Source organism: Rhipicephalus sanguineus, chromosome 2 (assembly GCF_013339695.2).
Source record: "Rhipicephalus sanguineus isolate Rsan-2018 chromosome 2, BIME_Rsan_1.4, whole genome shotgun sequence".
Lineage (NCBI taxonomy): Eukaryota > Metazoa > Arthropoda > Arachnida > Ixodida > Ixodidae > Rhipicephalus > Rhipicephalus sanguineus.
Window position 1 is genome coordinate 196,308,109 of NC_051177.1, and position 27,393 is coordinate 196,335,501.

General features: G+C 44.3%; 2 protein-coding genes across 3 annotated transcripts in view; one reads left to right on the forward strand and one right to left on the reverse strand.

The window, feature by feature from the left end:
• Positions 1–2,652: 2,652 nt before the first annotated feature.
• LOC119383959 (succinate dehydrogenase assembly factor 2-A, mitochondrial-like) lies at positions 2,653–11,570 on the reverse strand. Its single transcript, XM_037652238.2, is given in 5 exon segments — positions 2,653–2,916; positions 2,918–2,988; positions 10,160–10,269; positions 10,729–10,865; positions 11,442–11,570. Coding segments are annotated over 5 exon segments (402 nt in total). The 5' UTR covers positions 11,487–11,570; the 3' UTR covers positions 2,653–2,877.
• A 404-nt stretch (positions 11,571–11,974) lies between these two features.
• Positions 11,975–27,393, forward strand: part of LOC119383960 (ethanolamine kinase 1) — a 57,276-nt gene continuing 41,857 nt past the window's right edge. For both annotated transcript variants that reach the window (XR_007415213.1, XM_037652239.2), the window contains exons 1-3: positions 11,975–12,109; positions 21,620–21,895; positions 24,581–24,846. Coding sequence is in view for 1 of the 2 variants with exons in the window: in XM_037652239.2 (XP_037508167.1) it covers positions 21,677–21,895; positions 24,581–24,846 (485 nt within the window). In the remaining variant the exon portion in view is untranslated. The remainder of the gene's footprint in view (positions 12,110–21,619; positions 21,896–24,580; positions 24,847–27,393) is intronic.

The following is a 27,393-nucleotide window of genomic DNA, read 5'->3' on the forward strand; positions in this document are numbered from 1 at the left end:
ACACGCACACAACGATGTCGACATCACAAAAACCGCTTACGTCTTCGAAAAACGAAACCGAAACCAGTATTTCAAAACGCTTGAGAGGGCGGCTGGGGCGCAACTGGAAATCTATTTTTGGAAGGGTGTGGGGCAGCCTGGCTATCTTCTCATGTATGTTCGAGCGTTTGTTTGTACGTGTGCGTATTTATAATTTCAAAAATGGGGCGGGAAAGAGTTGGTTTAAGCACCTGAGTCACCCCTCTGGAACTTGTCCCTTTTATGCTGCAAAATAGTTGTGCGAATAGCAAAATTTTGGGTGCGAAGCGAATTCGAATAATAGAGATTGAGTGCGAATCGAATCGAATATTTCTCAAACATTTTTCGAATAATTCGAAGTGAAATTACGTAAAAAGTTGCAGAGAATCCCTAAGTATGTTCTTGTGAGATGGCAACATCAAATTTAAGTGTTTCTTTTCGCGAGGTTGATGGAGCGCTGGTGGGGTCATATTTCATAGTTGTCTTTCTTATCAAGAATGAGGCAATGTAGAGGCCGAATTGTATTTATGTACATGATTTGGTGCAACCAAAGTGTTGCCGACAACACTTTACACGTGATAGGCAAAGACGCCATTTCCTCAGCCTCTCTTCTCTCATCTTCTGTAGAAGCCCAACTGATGTGGCGGACAAGGGTGTACTCCCTTCAAGTCCGGAGTTCCAAATCTGCTTCTTAGATGTCAATACATAAGAACATCTGAAATTTTGGAAGCTAAAAAGCTTCGGCTTGCGATTTTTCGGACTTCCTGCCCAAATTTCAAGTCCGAAACAGCATTAATTGAGCCCCCACCTCTGCCACATCTTTCATCTCCATGTTGGAACTAGCGTTTTCTTGAGTTAATACATTTGCGACTCTAGCGGTGTTTGAAAGGTAGCTTTGCCGCAATACCAGGGTGTGATGAGGTGAAGCATATTGAAAATCTGAAGGGGTCCCTTTCAACCGGACGTTGACTGCATTTATGTTTGGGAAGTTCGAATAGTTGGAATAGTAAAATTTCAGTGTGAATCGAATCGAATAGCAAACACTATTCAAAAAATATTCGAAATTTCGAATATTGGCACACCCCTATATTTACATTATCATTCAAAATCTTTCCTTCTGCAATTAAGACCTCGTGTTGCTTCAGTGAACCTCATAAGATGGCTCTTCACCTTCAAAAGCTTTACAAGCTTTCATGTGTGCACACTGGGAAGCAAATTGTAGCAAAACAGCAGAGCATATGCGATCACATTAATCCGTCAAATGTGCGACTGATTACATTTACAAACTACTGCCTAGGGGATGTAATCAGGCAATTACTAAAGTGTAGCAAATTTCATTCGCATTTCCTCCCAACATTCAAAATTGTAGCACAAATAATGCCAAGAGAATGCAAAGGCACAGACCTTCCGCTGCATTCTCAGCAGCCTTATTTTCTTCACGTAAATGTTCCATAAGGTTCTTTTCACTTTAGGTTTCATTTCTTGTAATTTCAGTGTCAGTGAAACTATAGCACGAACACTGTAAACCATCTCAGTGCTGGATGTTAGGGCAGAGTTGTAATGTACTAACACCATGTGCACAAGGTTGTGGTTTCTTAATTATCATTAATGCTCATGTCTCTGCCTTCTGTGATTTTCAGCACCACAAGTAACAGGGGCTCAAAGAAAGTGAGAAGTAGGAAAAAAACCTTCCATACCTGACCTCCCAACATATCCATGTCCGGTGGCGTAGCCAGGGGGTGCACACCGGGCCTGTGCCCCCCCCCCCCTACAATTTTTTTTCTTTTTTTGCCATGGCACACAGCGCACAAAATGACACTCGACTGCATCGGCCTGCCCAGACCTCACTTCAGATCAAGGTGGTGCCCCACCCCCCCACCCCCCGGAAAAAAATTTCTGCCTACGCCCCTGCCATGTTCAATATGACCATTGCCAGTTCATATCATCAGCCATCTGGTGGAGCATTCAGATGACAAAACAAGTCCCAATGCACACGGATTTATGGCTATACATTTGCATCCACGAGGCTATTGTACGGCACGACTGCAGGTGCTCTGCTGTCCAGTTCCCAGCAAATTCAAGTGCTCGAAGCTGCATCACCTGTCACCCTTTGCGTCATCAATAAAGTAACCGATTACATGTAACTGGTTACTGAAGAAATTGAATTACACAAGCCATTATCATGTACAGTGCTCACGGTTTGAAACACAGCAATTTGGGGCTCAGTAATGCACGTACTTTCGCTTCCACCATCTTCATTTCATGCCGGCCTGATGCCAACTCGATCACTTGCATCAGAGCCAACTTTACCTCTCACGACCAGATTCGAATTGCGGCTTGACATGCTTATCACGAGCAATTGCACATACCAGTTGTTATGTTACTAAAAGTTTTGGTGTCGAGTTTCAATCCGTAAGCACCTATAAAAATTATGAAATCATAAAGCATAAAACTGCTAAATAGTGTGACTGATTACAAGTAATTCATTATGCACTAATCTGCCCGCACTAAATGGGACATCCGACTGCCATTCTAGGAAAGACATTTACAGTAGTATTTAGCTTATTCAGTGATGCTGCAAATGCACAAAAATATGTTCATTTGCATGCATAAGGAAACAGAATGGCAAAAGAGATGTGCCAGGAAAATTTAATCTGCGGTTCTACAGAATGTGGGATTCACACTGTTTCACCTAGTTGTTGTCAGTCAGGTGAAGCACTGTTGTTTAGGACAAAGGCCGAAAGTCAAAGTGAAGCAACGTAGACTAGACAAGCTAAGTGCACCGGGCCCTTTTTTTAAAGCCTCAACTGTTGGACAACCTCAAAGCACACTGGGATGTTGTAGTCACTTCTTATTTGGCTACGAGATGTCAGGCTGCTTGAATCGCTGCTCACGCTCAGTCATTGCGCACGTGCTGTCGCAGCAGTGACATGACTTCGTTCTCAAATTCTGTCGGAGTATCCTTGGCTCCTACAGAAAAAAAAAAAAGAGAGCAAAGCATTGTGAAGAACTACAATGTCCAGACGGTGCAAAAGACGACGTATGATGATGAAATGGACACCACATGAGCACTGTGGCTTTCAATGACAGAAAGTTGACAGACTAGTCGGCAGGAATTCATAGTAGAAAAAGTTAGACATGCAAACAGAGGCACAAGGCAAGAGAACAGAACAACACAAACAACGATTGACTAGCAACTTAAAGGCCATACTGTGGTGAAAAAGGACGCAGGCAACAAACTTATCCACGCATGCTGAAGAATGGCAGGGCCACCCGTGAAATGGGGCACATTTAAATGAAAGATAACGGCTTTAGCAAAATGTCACCTTTATGCGAGGCAACCGAAAGCTCGGTCATGCATGCAGTTCTGCTAATGTCAACAATTAAGTGAGTGTGAAAGTTCACAAACAGTCTAATCGTTCATTTCACAGCTGCAATTGTACATGCACACCAAAATTTGATGAATGAAATATTTTATTTTTTATAAAATGTTTGTACAAAAAAGTTCAACAGGTGTTACACGTTTGTAACACAAGAAGGCGAAAGCTGGGCTGCACATTAATAATGCTTCAAGTTAAGACTTGTGCAAGACATAGGGGAGCTAATCTAAATAGATGCTTTGCTGGGCGAGATGGATCATGGACTTAAAATCAAAGCAGAGCACTAATAATGACGGGACAAGAGAGACAGGAAGATGGGACGAGCAGTCACTACCAACTGGTTTATTACGAAAAAGTGAGGAAAATATACACTCAGTACGCCACAAGCACGCCTGCGCACACATCAAAAAGCGAATCCAATCAAAAGATCTGCTACAGATTACGGCGAAGCAGCTCAAGCTCAATCCCCCGCAAACAGAGTGCGTTTAGAGCTGCTTTACCGTAATCTAGCAGATCTTTCCACTGGGTAACTAAGGCATTACTATGAACACTGACAACAGTGCCACCGTGATGACTAGAGCTTGTAAGCTGCCGCGACAAAAAAAAAACGCCAGGCCTGCGCTGAAACCGCAGCACAGTCACAGCGAAAGCTGGAAGAGCGGCGTTTCTAGAGCTCGTTAAGCTCTCTTGGGGCTACAATACAAGTACACTAGAAAGGTACCCACTACGTCATAAATCACAATTTTTGTGAAGTTGGGAAGCACCTACTAAGCCATTATTCGTCATTCTGCGGAGAAGCGAAGCACCAGCTACACGTCTGTAAGGCATTATGTGCACTTTGTTGACGCGACGACTGATGATGATGAAGACTTATGGCTCAGCCCTTTGTAATGGGTTGGAATCTTTAAACGGCCCACCAGTTATGTAATTTGCATTGGGTGACGCCCGGTCGCTATTTTCCTCTCCCGTCATGCTGTATAACATATGTTGCCATGGGAGAGAGACCAGGAGGGGGGACGAAGAACTTTACTGAGACCCCGAGGAAATGGATCATGCGCTTACGGGCTTCCTTGGCAACCAATACTAGTGCACTTGCGAGGAACCCACTACGCTATAAATCATTGTAATTTTACTGAGACCCCGAGGAAGTGGATCATGCGCTTATGGGCTTCCTTGGCAACCAATACAAGTGCACTTGCGAGGAACCCACTACGCTATAAATCATTGTAATTTTTGAGAAGTAGGGCAGCAGGCACTGTGCAATTTTTCGTCATTCTACGGAGAGCGTTGGTACCTGCTAAACCCATGTAAGGCATTATGCGCACTTTGTTGATGCTGTGCCTGATGACGATGAAGAATTATGGCAGAGTCCTTTGTAATGGGTTGGAAGCATTCAACAACCTACTCGTTGCGCAATTCGCATTGTGCGACGCCTTGTTACAGAATTCTCGTTGTGCGACGCTTGGCGCTTATTTTACTCTTCTACCACGCTATATTGCATATGCTAATGTGGTTCCTTCCCGACATGAAGCCTGTATAGGACCTTTTGCAAAGCAGTTTAAAGCACCGGCATGGCTCAGAGGTTGAATACTGGGCTCCCACGCAGAGGGCCCAGGTTCGAACCTTGTTCCATCCTGGAATTTTTTTCTTATTTCGTTTTTTTTCTTATTTCGAGCGATACTGGTTACGGACACCGGCGGCGGCGGCAGACAACTACGGCGCCAAAAACGGCCGATGAAATGATCTCATAACAGCTTTCGCTGTAAAACGCGGCCAGCTCCACTTCGTGAACAGTGGAGCTGATGCCCCCTTCATTAGGATCACCCTCCCTCATATTTGTGTGCCTCTCATTGGCTCACCCTTTCCACCAAGCCTCGCCCTCACCCACATTGGAGCAGCACAGCCATTCCTCTCCTACCGAGTCCCACTCTCGCCACGGCGCAAGACCCCACGACCAGCGCTACGCCAACAGACAGGAATGCCTCGACTAAGAACAGCTTCAGTGTTTAACGCTCAGGCTATCTTAATGCACAATTTTACTAGAAAGTGAGCTACAAAGGATGAATTTTTTTTCAAAAGTGGAACTTGCTTGGTGCTCCACAAAAACAATGCCAATTACATTAATTTGAGAGAAAGCGCTTGAAGCGTGCGATAAATCCCTGTAACCGAAATAAAGAATTGGACGAAATTTCGTCTGGTCAGGATGTAATGGCATTGTAGAAAAGAAAAGACAGGACGCTGACGAAGAAGGTGTCACCTTGACATCTTCTTAATCAGTGTCCTGTCTTTTCTTTCTAAAAATCCCTGTAACTCCACTCGTACTTGACGGATTCTAAAAATTTTTGTGCCATATAATTCATGCCGTTGCCTAGCTTTCTGGTTAGCTCACTTATTATTTATTACAGGGACTAGAGTGATGTTGAGCTTGGGTTACATTAAGAGACCAGAAAGCTTTTCTTTTCTATCTGTTCCAAAGCTTTCCAAAGAAGCTAAGTTACTTTAAAGGGGCCCTGCAACACTTTTCTGAGTTATAAAGGAATAGTCTCACTATTAGCGCATGACGCTTTATGAATTACACGCTGCAAAATTTTTAGAATCCGTCAAGTACAAGTGGAGTTACAGGGATTTATCGCACGCTTCAAGCACTTTCTCTCTCCTTTCTTCTGTCTTTTTTGTCTTCATTTATTTATTTATTTATTTCCTATGCTTGTCTCACTCTCTCTATTTCTCGCCTGCTTCCTCTTTCTTTCCATATTTTTTTTCTCTCTTTCTCATTGCTTCTGTGCTATGCTTTACTCTCTCCTGTCCTCCTCATCCTCACACCTTTCATCCTCGCCATCTCTTCCCTTTTCTACCCCCTTGCTATATGATACTATGTTATGTTCTGTCAGCGTGCCTGGATAGCCGAGTGGTTAATACGCTCGCCTTCTGATCGTGGGTACACATGTCCAAACCCCGCCACCTCATGAGGAATTTTCTTCGCCAACGTTTTTTTCTTTATATCCTTCTTTCTGTCTCTCTGTTTATTTCTCTTTTTTCCCTCGTCCTCCTCACCCTCACATCTCTCCTTTGCTTTGTGCTTCGCCGGAAAAATCGGCGCACGTGCTCTGGGAGCGAAGCAGAAAATGAAGAAGAGGACGAAGAGGAAGAGAGCACGTGTCAGTTCATAATGATGATGATTTTGGGTCACGACAATTTACACCGAGCTAGAACAGCTTGGCTGTTAAAAATGTTACTTTCATAAACCACTTCTAGCGGCTCGCCCTGCAGATGATGCGCTGCAGTGTAGGATAGCAGAGCAACACGAATGATGAGATAAACTGCTCACAGTGTGTCAGTGAATCGAAACGGTGCATCAAAAATAAAACATTGAAGAACACGACGGCGCCTAGTCTAATCATTCGCACCATATCCTAACGGTGTGAGGCCGCACCTCATGGTGAAGTAGTGCACTTTTGAAAGGGACAAGAAAGACACGACACTCGCAACTAAATTTATTTCACAAGATACTTCACATATATATACTACATGCGCCCACGCACCCCCGAGCGACACAGAAATGAATTAACAGTGAATGCATTCAATATCAAAGCACAAATTTTGTGCACACTCAAGCGATAGCACAAGGCTTGTGTAGCTTAGAGACTTTAAAAAATGAAAGAAATAAACAGTTAAGGGTAACAGCAAGATAAGATATACTGGTATAGAAGCTTACATGCGTTTCAAACGGAAGTGGAAATAGGTAACATGAAGGACAGTGTGACAGATGCCAACACTACAGCTTCAATTTAATATTTAAGACTACAGTCCTTTCAGAAAAGTGACTTCCCGATGACACAATGAAACCGATGATTGACTAATGCAGTCGTCTTTCCTTTGTTAATGTGAAATGCTTGTACTATTTCCCCGGTTAATTGGTTCCCATGATGGAAAACCACGGTGGTGTCTTCGAATATTGGCCAGCATCCACAGTGAGAACAGTGTCGCTTTACATGGAAATAATTGTTTGCCCCTAATGACCTCTTATGCTCCAACAGCCTGGTGTTCAGACAACGACCCGTCTGGCCGATGTATACTTTTCCACACGATAAGGGCAAACAATATACAACGGATAATTTACAGTTAACAAACTGTGTTGTATGATTTATCCTTCAACATTGGCATTAGCTTTTGCTGCTGTGGAAACTTTACAGTCTAATCCTGCACATATTTTACCAAGCTTGTTGGGTGCCGAAAAAACTACTTCTAGACAATACCTGTTGCCTACGCTTTTTAAGTTATGTGCAATCTTGGGTGTATGATATTGACACTATCTTTCTTTCTGTTGTTTTTTCATTATGAAAGTTACCGCGTACGTAACTAATTAGCTTGTAGGCTGATCTACACAGCATGTGTTTTCCGTATCCCGCATTTTTTAGCTTGATAATTTGTTGGCCAAAGCTTTCGTTGATCTTCTCTGGGCATGTCTTGGTCAGGGCTGCTCTCGGACATGAAAATGATATGCCACTCTTTACGACCTTAGAATGTGCCGAACTAAAGCTAAGTAATGGTTTTTCCGTTCGTTGATTGTATGACCACCAGACATGTCCAGCTGTGGCAGCTATTTCAACACCCAAAAACTGCAGTTTGTCATTATTTGGTAGTTCAACAGTGAAATCCAGCCCCCTGACTATTGTTCCTTGAAGAAAGCCAGCAAAAGAACGGGACACGAGAAAGAGGCAGACGCAAACACCGCAGCAGTGTTTGCGTCTGCCTCTTTCTCGTGTCCCGTTCTTTTGCTGGCTTTTTTCAACTACTGGCCCAGATCCCAACTCTTTGACTATTGTTCCTAAAGACTTTCAAAACTTCTGCTGCTCTTTTTTTTCTCAAACCACCCGGTTCAACAAATGCCAAAAAATCATCAACAAAACGAAACACCTTGATTGCAAGTCCTTTAAGGTTCAAATCTATTGCCTTGTCCATTCTAGCTAAAAAAAATTGTGCTCAAAACTTCCCAGCCTATACACCACAGCACGCCTGTCTCGCACCCAGGCTGCTGGCGAGCCGAGCGGATACTCTCGCACCAAGATGCCGGGCTGACCGGGGCTGCCAAGGCGCGCGCGGGCTGCACCAAGTAAACAGGGCAAGCTGCAGTTCTGAGGCTTTAAAGTGCCAAAAGGTACCCGTTCACGCCGCTTCAGCGTATAAGAGCGCGTCTGGGCACTACTGCGTCGTCTTTGGATGCCAAAACAAGCAGCGCAACAAGAGGATATTAGCGTTGTCTGCGACGATTACGACGCGCCACGGAAATAGTGCCAGTGCGGTGTTTTCAGCTTCGCCGCGAGTGGATAACCGTGATTCAAGCAAAAAAAAAAAAAAAAAAAACTAGGAGCCGAGTGAAAATGCGCGAGTAAGTACACTAACAGCGTGTATTCTGCAGTGTGATGCCCACATATTTTATTTTGCGAACCTAATTTGCGTGACACGCAGCTGGGTTGAAGGCAGGCGCGGGCTTTGTGTGAGCGTGCGCTTCATACCTTTGAGCGTTTCCTTTGACGAAAATCTAGTGCAAGGTAGTGCTTTTAAGCACAAGCAATCAGCATGCTTTGCCACTTTCAACGTAGTATTAAGCTTTAGGGCTTTTGATGACATTCACGCCTTCGAGATTTTGTCTTCAAAAGGCAATAAATGGCACGGTGCTCCTCAACAGCTGGCCAGAATTTCGTGCTTTCATTTCAGTGTTTGATGTCCCCAAATTTATTTGTACACGAGGCATCCAGCTGCACATAATACATATATTGGCACATAAGTAAACAGTACTCGCGCCAGTGTCCTTTACGTCGCAGGCGTAGCTAACCGGCTTAACTAAGAGTAGCACAGTTTCGCTTGTAAAGCACCATTGTTACAAGAATAAAATAGCGCAGGTCGCTTCCAAAAGGGATCGCTGAACGGTAATTCAGGTTATACTCTCTGATAGCACGCTTTTGTGAGCAAGACGCATTTTTGTAAGAGCGCCCGTGAAACAAAAATTACGTTCCGCGAAACTACCCGTAAAGCGTACTCTAATTATTACGCGATGCATGCTGAAATGGTGAGCTTTCACAAAACTTTGTGCACAACTTGTAATATGGGGCAACAAAACATCGTTTCACTCTTTCGCGAGCTGCACTGTAATTACGATTCACGCGTACTACAGCGAGAACGTTTTTTTTACAAATGTAACAGCGTACGTATCTGACGAGGTTGCTTCCGCAGCCCACTCAGCACGTACTGTATACATTGTGGACTTGCATGAGGAAGATGTTCTTGATGTTCCAATAAAATAAGCGAAAATTTCCAGGCTAGAAAAGACGCGAAACACGCTCTCCCACGGGCTGAGTTTCGGAAGTTTCACGTTTGCTCTTTGTAGCATCTGCTGGCGTGGCAGCCCGCGCATGCTGTTTCGTCGCGTGTGCGATAGATGGCGCGACGCGCGATGCAAATATGGCGATGCACATGGAAATCGCTGTGTTCTGGTTTGCCGAAATGCCGGATTTCTGTCGGCACGTACCATTGTTCCACATCACAAATGTCGACCTAGGGTAAAAGGTTAACAATTCAAGAAAAGCATAAACCGACACACCGCACTTATTCACAAACTCTAACTCATCGTTTTCTTCTGTTATACAGTGTCGCGTCTTTCTTGTCCCCTTTGTCCTCGTCAAAAGTGCGCTACTTCACCATACAATATAATGATCTGCAGTCACCAACTAGCCCAGCTCTGAACCTTACTGAGGCCTCACCTGTTGCCCAGTAGTAGATGTCCCAGTCGTTTGAAGGCAGATTGATGAGCCTGTCATACTGCTGAAGCTGCTCGGCGCTGAACGAGGCCAGGTGCTTGGCTGCAAATGTGCTAGAAGAGATGAAAGACATTCAAGCCACACTTAAGTATTCGATACTCAAAGCAACACATGTGATGCGAGATGCATTTAGACGTGAATTCTGTTAGGTGATTAAGAGACTTAGCTTGTATCTCCTGCAGTTTCAAGCAATCTTCCGAATCTCCTTTCCTCAGTTTGAAAAAAAGAGCTGTTGACACTTGGCTGATTATGAAAGATCATGCCGACTTATACTTTGGCTAAGCAAGCCTTAGCATGCACTGGCTTAACATATTCCTAAACATACACATGGGCCAAGCACAGCTTATGTGGCTTGAAAATGATGGTTTCTCTCTTCTTTAGGGGCAGCATAGACCAGAAAGAGTTGCGCATGACAATGCAGATGGACGACGATGGATAAATTCCCCGACGGTCACTGCATGAAATTTTTCATGGCATGGGGTGTATGAAAGCAATGAGCGTAATATACAGACCTGAGGATCAGGTCATTCTCGAGCATGCCACGCTTGCGACTCTGGTAGAGCAATCGTGCCCGTTGAGTCTCGATGTCTTCGTTCGCCCTCCGGATGCACCCGTCCGAGTGTGTGCTCATCGGTTGCCATAGGCGCCGCTGCAGATGCACACGTACTCATCTCAGTTAAAGCAATACTAGGCACGTGCTGCTTCTCCTGCCAGGCACCTAGCTACAGTGCGACGCTTTTCATTCCTCGAAACAACTTGCCCAAGAGTCATCCGTCATACACTCATCGATATACATTTGCAATAATTCGATATAAGACGTAATTCGATGTAATGTACCCAAGTTTGTTACAACCGGATACGTCATCCGCACGCATAACAACAAAACTTTGAGGTACGAACGAATGCCCCTAGCTCCCCCGAGTTCCGTCTACAAGCTGCGTTTTTTGGGACATTACACAATACAGAATGGGAGAAATCAGTGATCAAACAATGAGACCCGCTCATATGTAGGAAAGTACGGTAAAATAATGTGCAGCACTCGTTATTAAAATACTAAGCAGGGATTTCGTAGATTGCACCGCCTCGCGCATGGAGATCTGGGCAGCACGATCGCGGAGAAGCGATAGGCGCTAGAAAATTGCAACAAAGCGAGTGTTCTCAGTGGCTGATCAGACGTACGAAGTCGAAATGAGGCGACAAATGGAACAAGCAGTGGAAAACGTACGATTGTCGAGGGCCGCAAGCGAAAGTAAACAGTACGCAGTAACATGTTGCCGCTTGCAGGACCGTGCGCACGACGGCAGACGACAGGAAGTCGGCCAGAGCTCGCTCGAGTAGTCGCTTTCGAACGCCGGATGTGGCGTTCGAAAGCGAGGTAATGCGCGTTTTTGCAAAATCTCGAAGCGGCTCGTGTTATAAGACTAATGGATATATGTTACTACAAATGTTATTAATGTATTGGATAAATAAGACCAACTGGGCGTACGTATAAGTCGAAGTAAATAGTAAAGCAGTGCCGCAGCGTGCCTAAACTTAAAGGTACGCAAACGTATTGTCCGCAATCGAACAAAGGTGCCGCCAGTGGCGAGCTTCCGTTGCTCTCGTCACTCTCGTTTCGCCGCTCTTTACAGTTTCTCGGTTTCGCTGGTTTCGCACGCATGTGTTGGGCAATTTCGCGGCGCTTTTGCAGCTTGTGATGACGACTGGGGAGCGGACTCGCTGCGCGCTCATGTGTCACGCCGACGGAAGCCGACAGCAGCTGCGGCTAGTTTGAAGAGACGACATCGTCGCCTCGGACAGTTCGCACGGCGGCCGTGCGAGTCGGTAGAGCCACGGCGCGAGTCTGACTGGCCCCTGTGCGATCTCAAGCCCGGCGCTGGAAAAAGAGCCTAGGTAAAAGCGTGCGGTTCTTGGCCCGTTTCACGTGGAGTCCACGAATCGGGCTCCTCCGGAGTGGCCCTCAAATCGCGGCTCGCTCGTCGATATGGTGGTCATTCATTTGTCGTTGCGGCGCTGTGTCGGTCACCGACGCGTGTTCACCGTACGCGGTGCGCTCCTGGCTAATTTGTCGATTCGTCCTATTAGCGTGCGAATCGATCTGTGGCTCGGCCTTGCGTGGAAAGATACGAAACGCTGCTCGGTTAGCCCGCGTGGACATTTCCAGTGCTTGCCTTTATTTATTTTTATCATTCGAGTCGAGTGTGTTTTGCTTCCGTAACCGCGCCGGTCGCGCCCATTCATTCAAGCTTCGGCGCGTAAGTGTGCGCGGTCTACTCATTCATTTAGCGTAGTGTGCCAGAATATCTGTACATTCAGTGCCAGGTTGATATCGGTCTTGTGTGCGTCGCGAAGAACTGAAAATTAGAGACACGAGACACATCGCACACGAAACTTTATCATCATAAGGTCTAAAAAGCGTGCTGCCTGTAAGACTTTGTAGAGAAAGAGCGTAATTGAAAATGTAAGCCGACGTGTATCAAGGCTTGCTGCTTCAGAAGCTAGCTGCGATTTAAATAACAGGGGGAAATGTTTTTTCCCGTTTTCAATTTATATTATGGTGTAGAACGTTACGTACCCGCCACATCTTTGTTTGAATAACTGTGTTTTTCGTTAATGTTGTACGCTTAAAAAGCCTGTTTTTGCCAAATAAGACATTGTTTGACATTTTAATAGCTCTGTCACAGTCGGATATTTCCCGCAGTAAATTAGTGTGCATGTGCAGGCATATGTATTCCTTAAATATTTGCTTGATGTATAGTTAAATGCAGCCTTAATGAAGACTGCGGCACGTGTCATGCATCAAATTATCTCAAACAGCTGATATTGCTGAACATAAATATTGCACCAGGATTTTGCATTTAAGGCTGTTTTGTTCAGCTGCGTTGAAAGCTGGCTTTAGATTTCTTTTTGTGCCCATGGTGGCTCCTTTTTATCAGCACTTGCGTGCTTGCACTGCAGGTTCTGTAGAATGTACGTCAACCAACTCACCCACATCACCATTCTCATTTAGTGCAACGGCCGTATTCATTATTCCTTTTGATGGTAACAGCCTGCAGTGTTTCCAGTGTGTTTCACAGTCTCGGTACCAAGCACTCACTCTCACCGTCGTTTACCAAACGTTTACCAAGTGTAAACAAATAAGAAAGCAAGTTAGTTTCATGAAATCGTGGCTGAGCATGAATGCCAGCTGAATGATCGTGTTACTCCAGCCGCCTGATGTTGCCTGTGCGTGATTGTCCGAACATATTGCTCTAAAAAAGACAGAGTAAACTCTTTAGCATCATCTCTTTTTTAGCACTTATTGATCTAACTTTGTACCTATTGCTTCTGTGGTACATGTTTCATATGACAGCACCTGCTTTTATCAGCTGTGAAAAATTTATTGTTTTGATATCTTTCTTGAAAAAAAAGTGTTACTGCCATTTCTTGTGCAGCATTCAATGCCACGTTGCCGTGAAACTGAAATGCATTCCATATTGTTTGTCAGAGGCATTCCTTTTTCACCTGTGTGATGCAAGTGCGCCTGCGATGTCTGCACAGAATTTATCTCTTGTTGTTTCTGGCATTCCTTCTTTCATTGTGGTGTTAACACTGTGGCGGACCTTTTGCGGCGAGGCACTTTTCACCACTTGCGCGTTTGTTCCGTGCTTTGCTGCTGCCCTCGCATGCCTGTCTAAAACCATGCAATCTAACCTAGATTCCGTTTACCTTGCTCATATGCAACTGCATTTATCATGCATGGATTCGTGTGCTGTCTGGGAAGACGGAAAGCATGCAACGAGATAAGAGTACAGAGTCAGATAACAGCATCGCCTGACATCAGCACTTGTGTCACATAAGGGCATTGGGAGCTTCAGGAGGAGGTGAAGATTACAAATCTGGCTGCGTGCAAACAATTCCTTATCTGTACTCTTGGGCCATGTCTTTTTATCTTTGTCTAGCACACTTGTTTTTGAAGCTGTCTGTTTGTCCGTGGCCATCATTTCCATCTTTCCACCCTCTCCATTTGAATTGCACCCTGGCACAAGTGGACTACCCTTGTTTTTTCTATAACAGAGTGCGCACCTTACAGTGTCGTGTAATGCTGACAAGTGTGTAGATAACATGACATTTGCACTGACGGTGTAGCAACCTCGTTTGTTCATGGTGCACGGTGAAATTTGCTAGTTCCTGGCAGTATTGGCAGAATATTGCCTTTGAACATAAACTTAGGATCTTTTGCCAATTGTTTGTTCATGCATTATCATTGGCCCATAAGTCGAGCATAATAAACATGTGCCATTCAACAAAAGCATGGGAAAGCCATGAAAGGTCATTTTAGTTATGGCTGTGCATTAAAATACCTTTGGGAATTCCGGGATAGTAAACATGGGGCATAGCTGGTTCACTTGTCTGGATCAGCTATTTCGTTTTGAGGATTCTTGCAGCGCCCTTTATTGCAACATTCCCTATATCCTACAGTAGCTTTCTTTTCACTTGCCATGGGACAGCTCAAGTGTCTACTGGAGAGTGAACTAGAAGGGGAACTCAGGGGCCTTGGTTTTTTTACTCACTACCATATAATGTGAAGAGCTAATGAGGTGCATGTGTCTCGTTATATGTTTCCCTCATATACTTTTGTGCTGTTGTTTAGATAAGATTCAGCTGCACAGAGATTGGCCTTTTGAAGGTCAACACCTGTTCATCGTCTGCCGTAAACTTTTGTCACTTCTCTGTACATTACTTTGCCTCCTATAACCACCGTTTCTTTTAACCTTCAGATTTCTAGTCACCTCTGTGACATCCTTTCAATCCTGGGAGTGTGATAGACAACCTGTGCAGGTTTTGCGTGTGATGGGTTTCTGTCTCGACAATTTTTGCACTTGCCTTCAGATGAGTAAAGATTTTGACACTTTTGCTCACTAGAATGGTCGTCTAGTTCTCCGCATGCATGTAACTCAACATCATTGCTTTTGAGGCAGATTTGTCTCACTCGTTGGGGAGGTATTAATTGCAAACCTACACTGGCAGCAAAAGTGCTTTTCACAGTTTTTACAAACGCACACTGACAGGTAGTTTTAACACTGAACACTGCACACTTAGTCTCTTACATCTGCACGACATTGAATAGGTTTCACGGAAGGCACATGATTAGCAAAGAGGTAGGATGCAAAACGTATTTGCTGTGGATGTCATGAGTACTGTGATATAAACTGCATAAGCCAACTCCTTAACATAGGCATTGAAGATTAGAATGCTCTGTTAGGCTAGCGTGTCAATATGGTTTATGTGGTCAACGAATTGAATGTTCATGGTCAAGGAAATGGGCTTACATGTTATAGACAGCATCAGGAGGCCCAAAGTTAGAAACTGTCCGAACTGAACTCATTCAGCATGTTGCATCCAAAAGCTGGCAAGGATTGAATATGCATGGTAACAGGTTCTTTTAGCTTATGCCTCAACCAACCACTGCTACATGAACACGTGAGATATTTTTGTTGATCCTGAGGTACTTACATGTACTCGGTGCACAACTCCTATCATAACCTTGGCAAGTGCCTAGTGATATCTGCCTGCAGGTAAAATGACAGTCGGGCAAGTTTGGCATAGTGCACGTTGAGTGGAACACTTGGACAAACTTGTTCACAGTTTAGGCACTGAATGCTCAACTGAAAACATACCTTCTGTGAAGAGGTATGATTTTTTTTGTATATTATGGCAACACTACCATTCTACCTACCATGTCTCAATGTCTATAGCATTTCACTGCTAATCATGTGGCCACTGATTCAATGCCCGATTGCACTCTGAAACAAATGCCGGAGTGCTTGAAGTCTTGAACTTAACTGCAGTTAGAAGAGCCAAAGGCCCTTCTAACTGCTTTGGGGTGTTTAAAGAATCGATATTCGCCTCTGTTAGAGAGTATCAGTTCCAAGTTTGAGTTTTGCATTTTTTTTTGTCTACGACGACACAAAGATCGAGCGATGCGCTGGGTCATGCTTATGAGTCGGCTGTCATTCAAGACTGTGATAATGATTGGAGGCTCCAGCGTGAAAAGTGTTTACTATAAGCACCTTGACATTATGGTCTTCTTGCCATGTACTTTTTGAGTGCATGTTTCCTTGTTGAATATATCAACCAAAGGTTGAAGTGACCATCATTCTATCAGCGTTTTTCTTTGATATTATTTTTGCTCTTTCATCAGGATGCGATACATTTTTGTTCTCAGCTGTTAAGGTCATTTCTCAGACTGAAATGTGGATCTAGGATGCTTACACATTGCTTTGCCGAACTCGGTCGTGGGTAAGCATTTGCTTTGCTTTTTAAAATAAAGCAAATGCAATAAATGTAATGCAATAAATGTTCCTACAGTCAAGGCCCTAAGGTTTTCCTGTACATAAAACAAACGCTTCTTTTATTTCGGGTGTCTACAAACCACTAAAATATATAGAAGAAGCTTTTGTACCGAAGACAAAAGCTGGACATCTTGCAGACAACTGATGCATCATTATGTTGACTGTTGTATCTTGCAAGTGACTATCAAAAAAGCATCTGGTGTACAGCGAGTCTGAGAAGCCGTGAAATAATGCGATATTGAATCACATTCAAAATTAATCTAATTAAGGATATATTACAGTAGCTCTCATGAACGTTTATTGCACAGAATGTTTATTGGTTCGGCTTCTCAACCATCGTAAGAGTTCATGTTTAAAGAACTTGTCAAACTTGGATACAAAGCTTCCCATTACTGCAAATTTCATGGAGCACAGATTAGGCTTCGGGCACAAAGGACCAGTCATTAAACCGTGTATTTTATTAACTGCCCCTTAACCAGGATCCTAACAACTCTGTCCATAAAGCGCAACAACTACCACTTCACCACACAACGAAAGTCCTGGTTGTATTGAAAGCACAAACATTATGTGAATAGTTCTTTTGTATAGTAAACAGAATGCAAAGAAAATGTACACAGATTGTGCTTCCAGTGCTGTAACTAAGGGATCGGATAAAGCCAGATTCACTTTCAAGTATGAAGTGAATTCTGGAGAAATGTGAGGTGGCCTAAGGTCACGGGACTAAAGAAACTTAGAGCTATCTGCAGACAAACAAAGAGCAGTAACTTCATTTCATCCTTTGTTGTATTCTAAACTCACGCATACAGTTCTGCTTAAATCACTTTCTTTGAACATGGTACAATTGCTCCAGCTTATAGACTTAAATATTATAACGGCTCGATAAAATTGTTATGCTGCTGCAGAAGGTATGCTGAATTGGCTTCGGTCAATAGCACCACTGTTTTCTCCATTAGTAATTGATTTTTTTCAGTACCAAATGTGAATAGGAGTTTGGAGGAAACACTCTATTGACAGAAGATGATTTACCACTTCTTGTTCGTGTCCCCTCAAAATTATTGCTGCAGAAGGGTGTTTCCTTTTTCTTGATTCTGTAAAGTCCTGGTGCTGAAGCACTTCTGAAAATGTTTACACAGACTTGTGAAGTGAAAAAAAGTTTTCCTTAAACACATGGTCATTGCTCGAGACATTGCATGATGCGTGTTAAGTTTAAAACCTACGTTTTATAAAACACCTACGTTGTACTTTGCCGCATTATGGCATCCTTTATCGTTGACAGCCTTGTACAAATTGTGCTCGGTTGTTTCTGCCAGTGCGTACGACATCGGGCATTGACGCAAATGGCCTCCAAGCCAGCTGCCCTTCACATATGTTCTGGGGGCTGGGTAATTGCCCGAGCCAAGGCCGCTCGAGCCATTGGGGGCGGGGCCACTGCACGCATGTGGATGGCCACTCCGGGACAAGTCTGCCATGTGTGACAGCCGTTTCCCATTACGCAGCTTGTGACAGCTCTGCACCTGGTCGGTCATTTGAAGCTTGGCCCTGTTCCGTAGAAACTTCTGCAACGTGCTATGACTAATATTGTATATTGTCATTACGAATTATTTTTCTGTGCAGCCTTACAAGATTCACAATGTTTCTATATCTGCCACTCTGGTCGAAACGTTTTCTTTAATTATTAATGGTCAAGAGAATCGACAACTGGGCTAGTTGGTTGAAATGCATGGTTTGACTGATCTAAGCGCATGCAGATGTCCCTTTTTCGTCTTCGTCTGCGTGCGCTTAGATCGGTCAAACCATGCATTATTAATGTCACCTCATTGCAAAGTTCTAATTAATGGCTTCTTTTTCATCTCGTTGTTTAGTTTAACTTGAATATGGGCAGGTAGAAGCCGTTTTGGTGCTGTAAAGTTGTATTAAGCTACAATGAGTTGGTGCGTGCAAATGGTGGTTTCATATCTTCTTTCTTTCTTTTTCGTGATATCATTTATTTGTCAGTTATGCCCAAATATGTATTTTTTAAAAATTGTTGGCCCTCTTGGCTGGTGAAGGCCCATAATCATTATGTGTATAGTCGCAGCTACAAGAGATAAATGCTAATCTAGTGTTTAATAGAATATCTCTTTGAAAGCAATTATGCAAAATAGGTCGATATACTATAAAGGAAACTGATTGCACAGAACTTAAAAGGGAGCCCCTCAAGATGTAGTGATCAGATATACATACGTATACAGATTTATATTTTCCAGTAGGTTGCCATATGTCCAAGTGTAAGTAGAACAAACTTTGCAACAACCAGCCCTAAAGTCAACTGATGAAAAAAAAACAAAAAAACATCTAGCTTTAGGTAATTAGAGCTTTTAAATTGAAAACACTAATCGTTTTTTGCCGTTCTTGCCTCAAGAGACATATAACTTCATATTTTGATACCAGGGAGCTCCATCAGCCATTGATCACATGTTAAAGGACCCCTGACAGCAAACTTTTTGTTCGTGACTTTTTTACTGTAATTTGTAGCTTTGTGTCTGGTAATCCCTAAGTTAAATCGTAAATGCTCTAGTGTATCGTATAACTAATTCTAGCGTAGTTAATGGTGACCACTTTAGCGTCACTTCAAAACGCCCGCCTAAAAACCGCAAGAAACTAGCGCTCCATGCGGGGGAGCGTCAAAGACCACGTGCACTCAAGCTGTGGTGACGTTGAAAGCGCGGTTTTCAAATCGGGGCCCCGCGCGCGGTAGAGATTGAAAGTATCTGGGTGCCTCGGTATGGGTTAAACCTGTTGTCTCCTCACGAAAACTACCTCGAGAGCAGCCCGACAACAAAGCGAGAGGGGTGCGGAACAATAGGCCTCGCCGGGTGCCAGTCGTCGTATTGTGCATGTGCGCCCCGCAAACCTTCTGTGACGTCCACAATACTAGCTTTACTCGTGGAACGTCACACGGGGCCTCTATCTACGTCATACCAGGATGTCGCAAGGTGCAGCCAACTCAAGTGAGCACTCACGCTTACTTTAAAACCAAATTAAGATATCTTAAAGGCAACGTTCGTCACTAATAATCGGTCAGATGTGCCCCCGTATACGGGAAAGTCAAACAACACAAACATCTCGAGGTTTCAATTTTGGTGTCAGGGGTCCTTTAAAGGTAAACTGCAAAGTTTAAGATTATATTTGCTATAATTTCTGTACTTCTTTCAATTCACTGTAATAAACAAGCCTGGACACATGGAGGGATCCTCAACCAACGTTGCAATCTAATAACACGCCTATCTACTTTATGGTATTTATATCTTGTGTAGCACCACTTTCAAAATGAATTTGAATGCTTCTTATGTCAAGTTTTGCATGTTAGGAGCATATTGCTAGGTACCTAGCTTTTTTTTTTCTTTTTTTTAAGACGTTCTGCAAATGACTACTGTGTCAAAGCATGAGAGATCTTGGTCATATAAAAGGCAAAGATAATAAAGTACAGCCCAATCTTATATATGTTTAGTGTTCATTTATTGCTCATTAACCGTGTACATGTGTTTGTTGTCTCCCTATTTGCAGTAGACTACAATTTTATGAGGGATTTACCTTAAAAACAGGTACTTTGGTATTGTCAGCATAAATGACAGCTCTTGATGATATCAGAGTTACTGGAAAGTCACTGACATATACTAGGAAAATTGTGGGGCCCAATACTGGTCCTTGGAGGAACACCTGTAACAACAGTGGTATACCAAGAAAAAAATGATGTATGCATTGATTTTGAACATTCGAGTAGTACCCTAAAAAGAGGTTCATGCCAGTTTCACTAAAAATGTACTGGTTTTAAGGTTTCCTTAGCTGTATAGAGTGAATGACTATCAGAAGTAGTTGTATACAGACATACAGAAGAATGGGTCATCTTCACTGTAAGGACAAATAATTTTCGGTACTCTTTCAATCAAAACTTGACTTAAAATTATTCAAATCATTAGATATAACTGAGATCTGAAAGTAGAGATGTGTTGCAGAAGTGTAAGGGATGTTCTTGGAAAAATAATTCACAGTGAAATGGTGTGCCATACATTTTATCTCTTTAAGCATAACTAGCAGTTCTATGGTTTTCATGGGTACGTTGGTTCCAAATTGTATCGGTGCTGTTGAGGGGAGGGTTTTCAGCCATATTTTACGTGCACATAAAGTTTATTATACTATTCACAAGACCTAAATTGCAACAGTAATCACATTTGTGACAGCCATGTTCATTCGAAGGCATTTGTTCCTCTTTTATGGCTTTCGTTTTTTCTACCTGTGTCTAATGGATGAAGGGGTTTGGGAAAAGGCCAAATGTTGCCTCGGGGCAGACGTCCAGAGGGAGTGAAATCTTCACAGCGAAAATGATGCCCTTGGCAGCTCGTCTGATACATCCAGTCTTGTCTGCAGTCTGTGTTGAAAGTGACTGCCACTGAAGCGTGGCTTTTGCAATCTATCCATGTTTCATGTTGTCAGCTGGCTGTCAGAGGAAATGCGTCGTCTCTCTACGTTAGCCTCATCACTGATAGCAGAGAGAGTGTTGAAAGACTGCTGGCGCTGCTAAGATACAGCTGGGATCGGCTTTCTGCCTCACTGACAGACACACCGATAACGTCTTTCAGCTAAAGTGTGCACTCAAAGTGTGGTCGGTCATCAACACATTACCGCAATGTCAACTCGAATGTACTGAAATGATGCATTGTCCAATGGGGCAGTATTGTTAACAAACTTTGACATTATCTCTAAAGCTACAACATGTTATTAGAAAAACTGAAAGAGGGGCTCACATGACTTTTGATGGGGCTTTCACTTCTGAAATTGCAGGGCATGGAAGTGCAAGACCAATTGGCCTTTCTGCGCTAATTGGCTAATTTTTGCTATTTCACTACTAAGACCAACTTTTCTTTAACATCGATGTGTTTGGGAAGCTATGTTTGGGGCACAGAGTGCAGACCCAGTGTAAGCTTTTAAGTAGAGCTTGTGCACACATTTTAGGCTGCCGTAAAACACCGTAGGGTCACAGAAAATCATGTTGTTGTGTGGCTTCATGCCGTTTTCTCCTTTGTTTCAGGTGCCATGCTTCTGGCTGTTTGGGTGATTCAGTGACAGTCTTGACTCGGTGTTGCCAATGGCCACAATGGCCATGAACCATGCCGAGCCAAGCACAGAGCCGGCTTCCACCACAGCACCAGCCTCGACATGTGCGCAGAACGGTGCCGGCAAGCCCCCACTGGACGTGGTGGACGTCTTTGTGGACGGTTCCACCGAGGCATCGCTGCGAAAAGGCGCGCTTCAGGTGCTCCAGCATGTGCGTCCCTGCTGGGACCTCTCTTTGGTTCAATTCAAGGTGAGCAGTCCTCGAGCCTTGTGTCTGTTCAAGCAGCTCTTGTGCTTGCGTGAACACTGTTGATCAGTTGCAGAGTTTTTTATGCGTGAGCATTTCTATGCCGACTCAATGAGAAAACAGTCCATCCGTCCGCCATCTGTCTGTCACATAAGACGATAAAGAAATGAATGAATAAAAGAAAAGAGGTTTTCAATCCAGTGCTTGGGTTTGAACTCAGGCCGTCGCTCTCCCAAGTGTCTTAAACACTAAGCTACACATCCATGCTTGTAAAATATGAACATATGTGACCTATGCATCTTGTCCTGCATATGTGACATATGCAGGACAAGATGTGAAGCCGACAGGGAGGACTGTCAGGAAAATTCAGACTTTGCAAAATTTAATGCCAAACACACATTTCAGTGGTCGTGGGATGCGCATGCCATGGGACAGCGTCTCATGGCACGTGCACGAGCGCTAGAGGAAAGATGAAATGCTGACAGGTGTCAGAGAGAAGATGAAAGACACTGTGCCAATGCTGCCCGAAAACAGTGTTTCAGGGACGGCCGCTGCTTACAATAAAATGCACCACTTATGCATCACTTAGGCAACTCTCAAAGGAGAGACTGTGTCGATTCTTTTCTTAATGATTGCATCTAAATTTGTCAGGTTAAATGTAACAGAGTGGAGAAACCTAGGGGCCAAAATCATTCATATCCTGTTTGATTTCTTTCATAGCTCTCACTGTGCACAGCGTTCAGCTTTTGCATATAGAATGTTCCCAATGATTGTGGTTATAAAAGATAGTAAGCGAAAGTGAGTTCAAGATTTGTGGTCGGGTCTTTGGGAGTGCTGACCTGCGTACACATGCAGTTTTTCGTGAGATTGCCCAGAGGCTCGTGCGCACCACAGCCTGCAGCTCACTTCGTGCACAGTTCTTTCAAAAGCCTTTTTCTAATTACTCAGAAAGTGCCTTTATGCTGAACAGATGCAACACCTCTTCAGGGAGCTCTTTTGTGGCCCCTTCAAGTAATTCCAGACAGTCAGAATTGTAATCCAGAACTTTCCAACGTGGCGCCCATCATAGCCCATGCATTGCTGTGGCTGATTAGACCAATCTGTTTAAGGTTCACGGAATCCACCTCATCACCAGTTGAATACAAATGTTTACGCATTAGATGTAAAACATGAAATCAAATCAGTCCTTTCTTCTGGTGAGCTGTATAGCTAGTCCAAACAAGTGGGACTTTTGTAGCAGTCACGCATCTTTTATAAACCTGGGTTCATTAAATCATGGAATATTGTGCAGTGTATTGAAATGGCCCTTCTACCACTTCTCGGGTGATCGAACATGAAACGTTGCTTAAAAAAGCTTGCATTATGTTCATTGTGTGCATTGCTATGGTGAAAATTAGAATTCTTTCAAAGCGAGGCAAAAACCAAACTTAGGCTTTATTTGATGGAAGGTGTGAAGCACACCTACGTTTATTTCATTTTTAAAAAATAGTTTTTGATCAAAATGAGTTGAGCCCAGTTTGAACACCCATACAATGAATTAGTTTTGAATAAAAAAAAAAAACCATTCAAGTGCTTTACCTGTGGAAACCGAAGTGAGCCGGATCACTTTAACCAGCTGATGGGCTCTGTGAACATCTTGCGAGGAAAACAACCAACTTAGCCTCCTACAGTCCATGCCACATGTGACCCAGTTACCTTGTTATCGTGTCTTGTTGTGTCAAGGAAGTACATCTACAATTAACACAGATGGAAATGGAGGCTTGGGGACCGTTTTATTTCAGGAAGCAGCAGTGATGTACTAAACTGTGCCGCAGACAAAGAACACGCGACTTTGCAAATACGCACTCAGGTCAAGATAAGTCTAAAGTATGCTCGTCACTGCCAAATCAATAGCCGGGTCATCTTCTAGAGGCCTTTAGTAGAGTATTTGACCATGAAAACACTGCCAACTGTCCAGATGAGTGTGCCTGTTGCCAGAAAGAAGCATGTGCTGTGTGCATTTAGTTGTCATTCTTGCTACATGCAGTCTCTACTCTTTTCGTGCAACGGAGGATGGGAACGAAGAAAGGACACACTTGTTAGTTTTGTCACACAGCATTGGAACATTGTTCCTTCCTGCACTGCCATTTTCAGACATTAGACAGCTTTAGTTTGGCGTCCGCAGCAGCTCTGCGGACGCAGGCTGCCTGCCATTTCCAATGCTACGGACGCCTGACTAAAACTGTCTGTTTTCCATGTAGTCAAGGTCGACCCAAATAGTATGTTCAAATCGGAATGAGCTACTTACGGTTTTACAAATGGCATAAGTGTCTACTTTAAATGTGAACAGCATTTCTCTTCTCATTGTAGATAGAAATCCTGTAGAGCCCAGTCTCACATTTACTTCTGAGTAAGGGTGGTAGTAGATTAGCCATACTTCAACCGCTTAAAATGCTTTGGTAACGTTAGCACACCGACGAAAAATTGTTGCAGCGCACTTGCCCGTATTGTCAGTAGCAAGATATTACGTTGTTATCAATTCCACTTAGAGTGGATGTTGCTCTTTTAGAATAACGGTCCTCAAATTGGGGCAAAGAAACTTTCATCATATTTATGCAAATTCTGCGAGTCAAACACATCAGGGAGAGCTTCTTGTTCTGTAGCAGACCAGTGACCGGAACGAAATCTGTTTCTTGTTCACTTCTGCAGACGTTTACGGATGGCATCACGAACCAACTGGTTGGCTGCTGGCAAGGTGCAGAGGAGCTGGGTGAGGAAGCTCTGCTGTTGCGCATCTACGGCCAGAAGACGGAACTCTTCATCGACAGGTCGGCCGAGGTTCTCAACATGCGCCTGCTGCATGCGCACGGCCTTGCGGCACCACTGCATTGTGCCTTCCGCAATGGCCTCTGCTATGGGTTCAACCCTGGCCGTGTGGGCGACACGCAGCTGGTCAGGGACCCTCACATATCAAGGTGATCATCATAATACTGTCTTTGGCATCGGCATTGCGAAGGCAACCTACGACGACTTCTCTTCCTTACCAGCCGACACTTCCTTGTGTTTTCAGATGTCCTGAAGTTCAACTCTTAATATAGTACCGACCTTATGCGTTACGCATGACCTACCCAATCCTGTTTCTTCCTCTTCACGTTAACTCTTATATCGGCTATATGTGTTTGCTCTCTAATCTGTATTGCTGTCTTATAATACTACAGTAAAACCTCGTTAATTCGAAGGCCTCGGGACCGAGAAAAATATCCCAATTAAGCGGGATTCCCAATTATCCGAAACAACGCGAAATCAAAGAAATCAGCCAGAAAACGTGATGTACGGAAGTCACACCTTTATTGTGGCAAGTCAGCCTACTTGGAGAAAAATTCCTCCATGCGTGACTGACGCGTTCGGTAGTTCCCAGCACTGAAAGTCATATTTTCCAGCCTGTCAATGAGGCACAGCATCTCAGCCTCACCGCCGTTGCACTCGACGAAGCTGCGCACAACACTCAAGGCATCGATGACATCCGCCAAAGGGGGTGCTCGGGAGGGCTCGCCATCGCTGTCAACATTAGAGGCCGAATCGGTCGATCTCGCAGCTATCTCGCTGTCGATGTCGGCGTAACACGTCTGCACTGTGCACTCGACATTTGCGTACTCGGAGAATTGGAGTGCACTCCTCGTCCGTGTGCAAAGCCTCATATCGAGCGCAGAGAGTCTCCCCTTCTTCATCAAACGGGCAAGTGACAGCGGTGACAGCAAACTCAGCGGAGGTTGCCTCTTCTTTCACAAAACCGGCGTGCTCAAAACACCGTCGAATAACGGTGGCCTCCACCTGCCTCCATGCGTGAACAATGAGGCAAATACCACCGAGGAGGTCAATGTTATACTCCTTTCCGTTGTCATAGCAAAGGAGCATTCGCTTCAACAGATTGTAGCGATATATTTTCCTGGTATGGTGTATGACGCCCTGGTCCATCGGCTGCGATAGCGACGTCGTGTTCGGGGGTAGAAAGACCAGCCTGATTGCCTGCAGGTTCTGAATGTCGCCGTGAGCTGGGCAATTATCGACGACGAACAAAACGCTGCGCCCTGCGGCCGCAAACTTGCGGTCAAGGTGCCGCACGTATTCTTCAAAGAGTGCAGCCGTCATCCAAGCTTTCTTGTTGTTTTTATAGATCAGGTCATCCTTGGATGGTAGTCGTGCATTTTTGAAACAACGAGGCTTTTCTGTCTTCCCAATAACAAGCAGTGGCAGCTTGTGCTCACCGCACATGCTTGCACCAAACAAAACAGTGATTCTATCTTTGTTCTGTTTCCGCCCCTTAATGTCTGCCTCCTTCAAAGCGAACGTCTTCGTAGGCAACATTTTGTAGAACAGAGCAGCTTCATCAAGGTTGTAAACATCTGCTGCTTCGTACTTGGCGAGTAGTGGAGCCAAGGTGTGCTGCTTCCAGCCGTCGACAACAGACTGATCCGCGCTGCCACTCTCGCCACAAACAGTCACGAATGTCAGGTTGTTGCGCTCCTTAAATCGGCAAAACCATCCATTGCTGCATTTAAACTCAGAATGTCCAAGTTGCAGCGCCAGCTGGTTGGCCTTCTCACGCAATATGGTCCCATTCACAGGAAGGTGTGCTGCATTGGCTTTCTGCAGCCAGTCGATCAGAGCTGCTTCAACGTCGGCGTACGTAGGCGGGCGTACTCGTGTACGCTTTGACGAGTGCGTCTTGCTGTAAGCATCGAGAATTTTCTCCTTATTCTTGATGATGTTGCACAGCGTTGACAGAGTCACGTGGTGCTTTTCGGCGAGAGCCGTTTTTGACGCCGTCGACTTGCTGGCCTCTTTTCGTGCAGGGACAAGCTCTTGTACTTCGGCATCTTCCTTCCAAGCACACCTCAATCAACTACCGTATTTACTCGAATCTAACGCGCGCCTTTTTTCCGGGAAAACGAGTCCAAAAATCGCATGCGCGTTAGAATCGAGTACCGAAAAAAAAAAAGAAACTTGGTTATCGTATTGCCATCGACATTTCAAAATGGCCGCCTCCTACGCGCCTTGGCCACCATGCTTGGCCATTTCTGCCATTTTTTCAGTTCGTACGTGTGCTGAGGAGATTGTCATCCCGTTCTGCGTTCGCATCGACGGCATGGAAGTGCCGACTCCAAATACTCGACTAGTGTACCACGATACTGCATTTAAAAGAATAGTTATTACATGTGCAGAGAGACGGACGGAAATCGGGCCGCATCGCGGTCGTTCGGAGTTCCCGAAACGTGCGTGCGAGACTGGCGCAAACAGAAGCAGAAGATTTTTTACAGCAAAGCTTCACGAAAAAGTTTCTGTGGACAAAAGCAGGGCCAATTTCCCGAAATCGAAGAGTGTTGACAGCGACAAGGAATTGTCCGACAGCGACGAGGACTGATCCATTACGCGACTCATATCGCCGCCGTAGTGATGACAGTTTTAGTGGCAAGGCCCGCTTTTTGACTTTGTGTTTGACTTTTTTGAAACTTCAGTTCTTT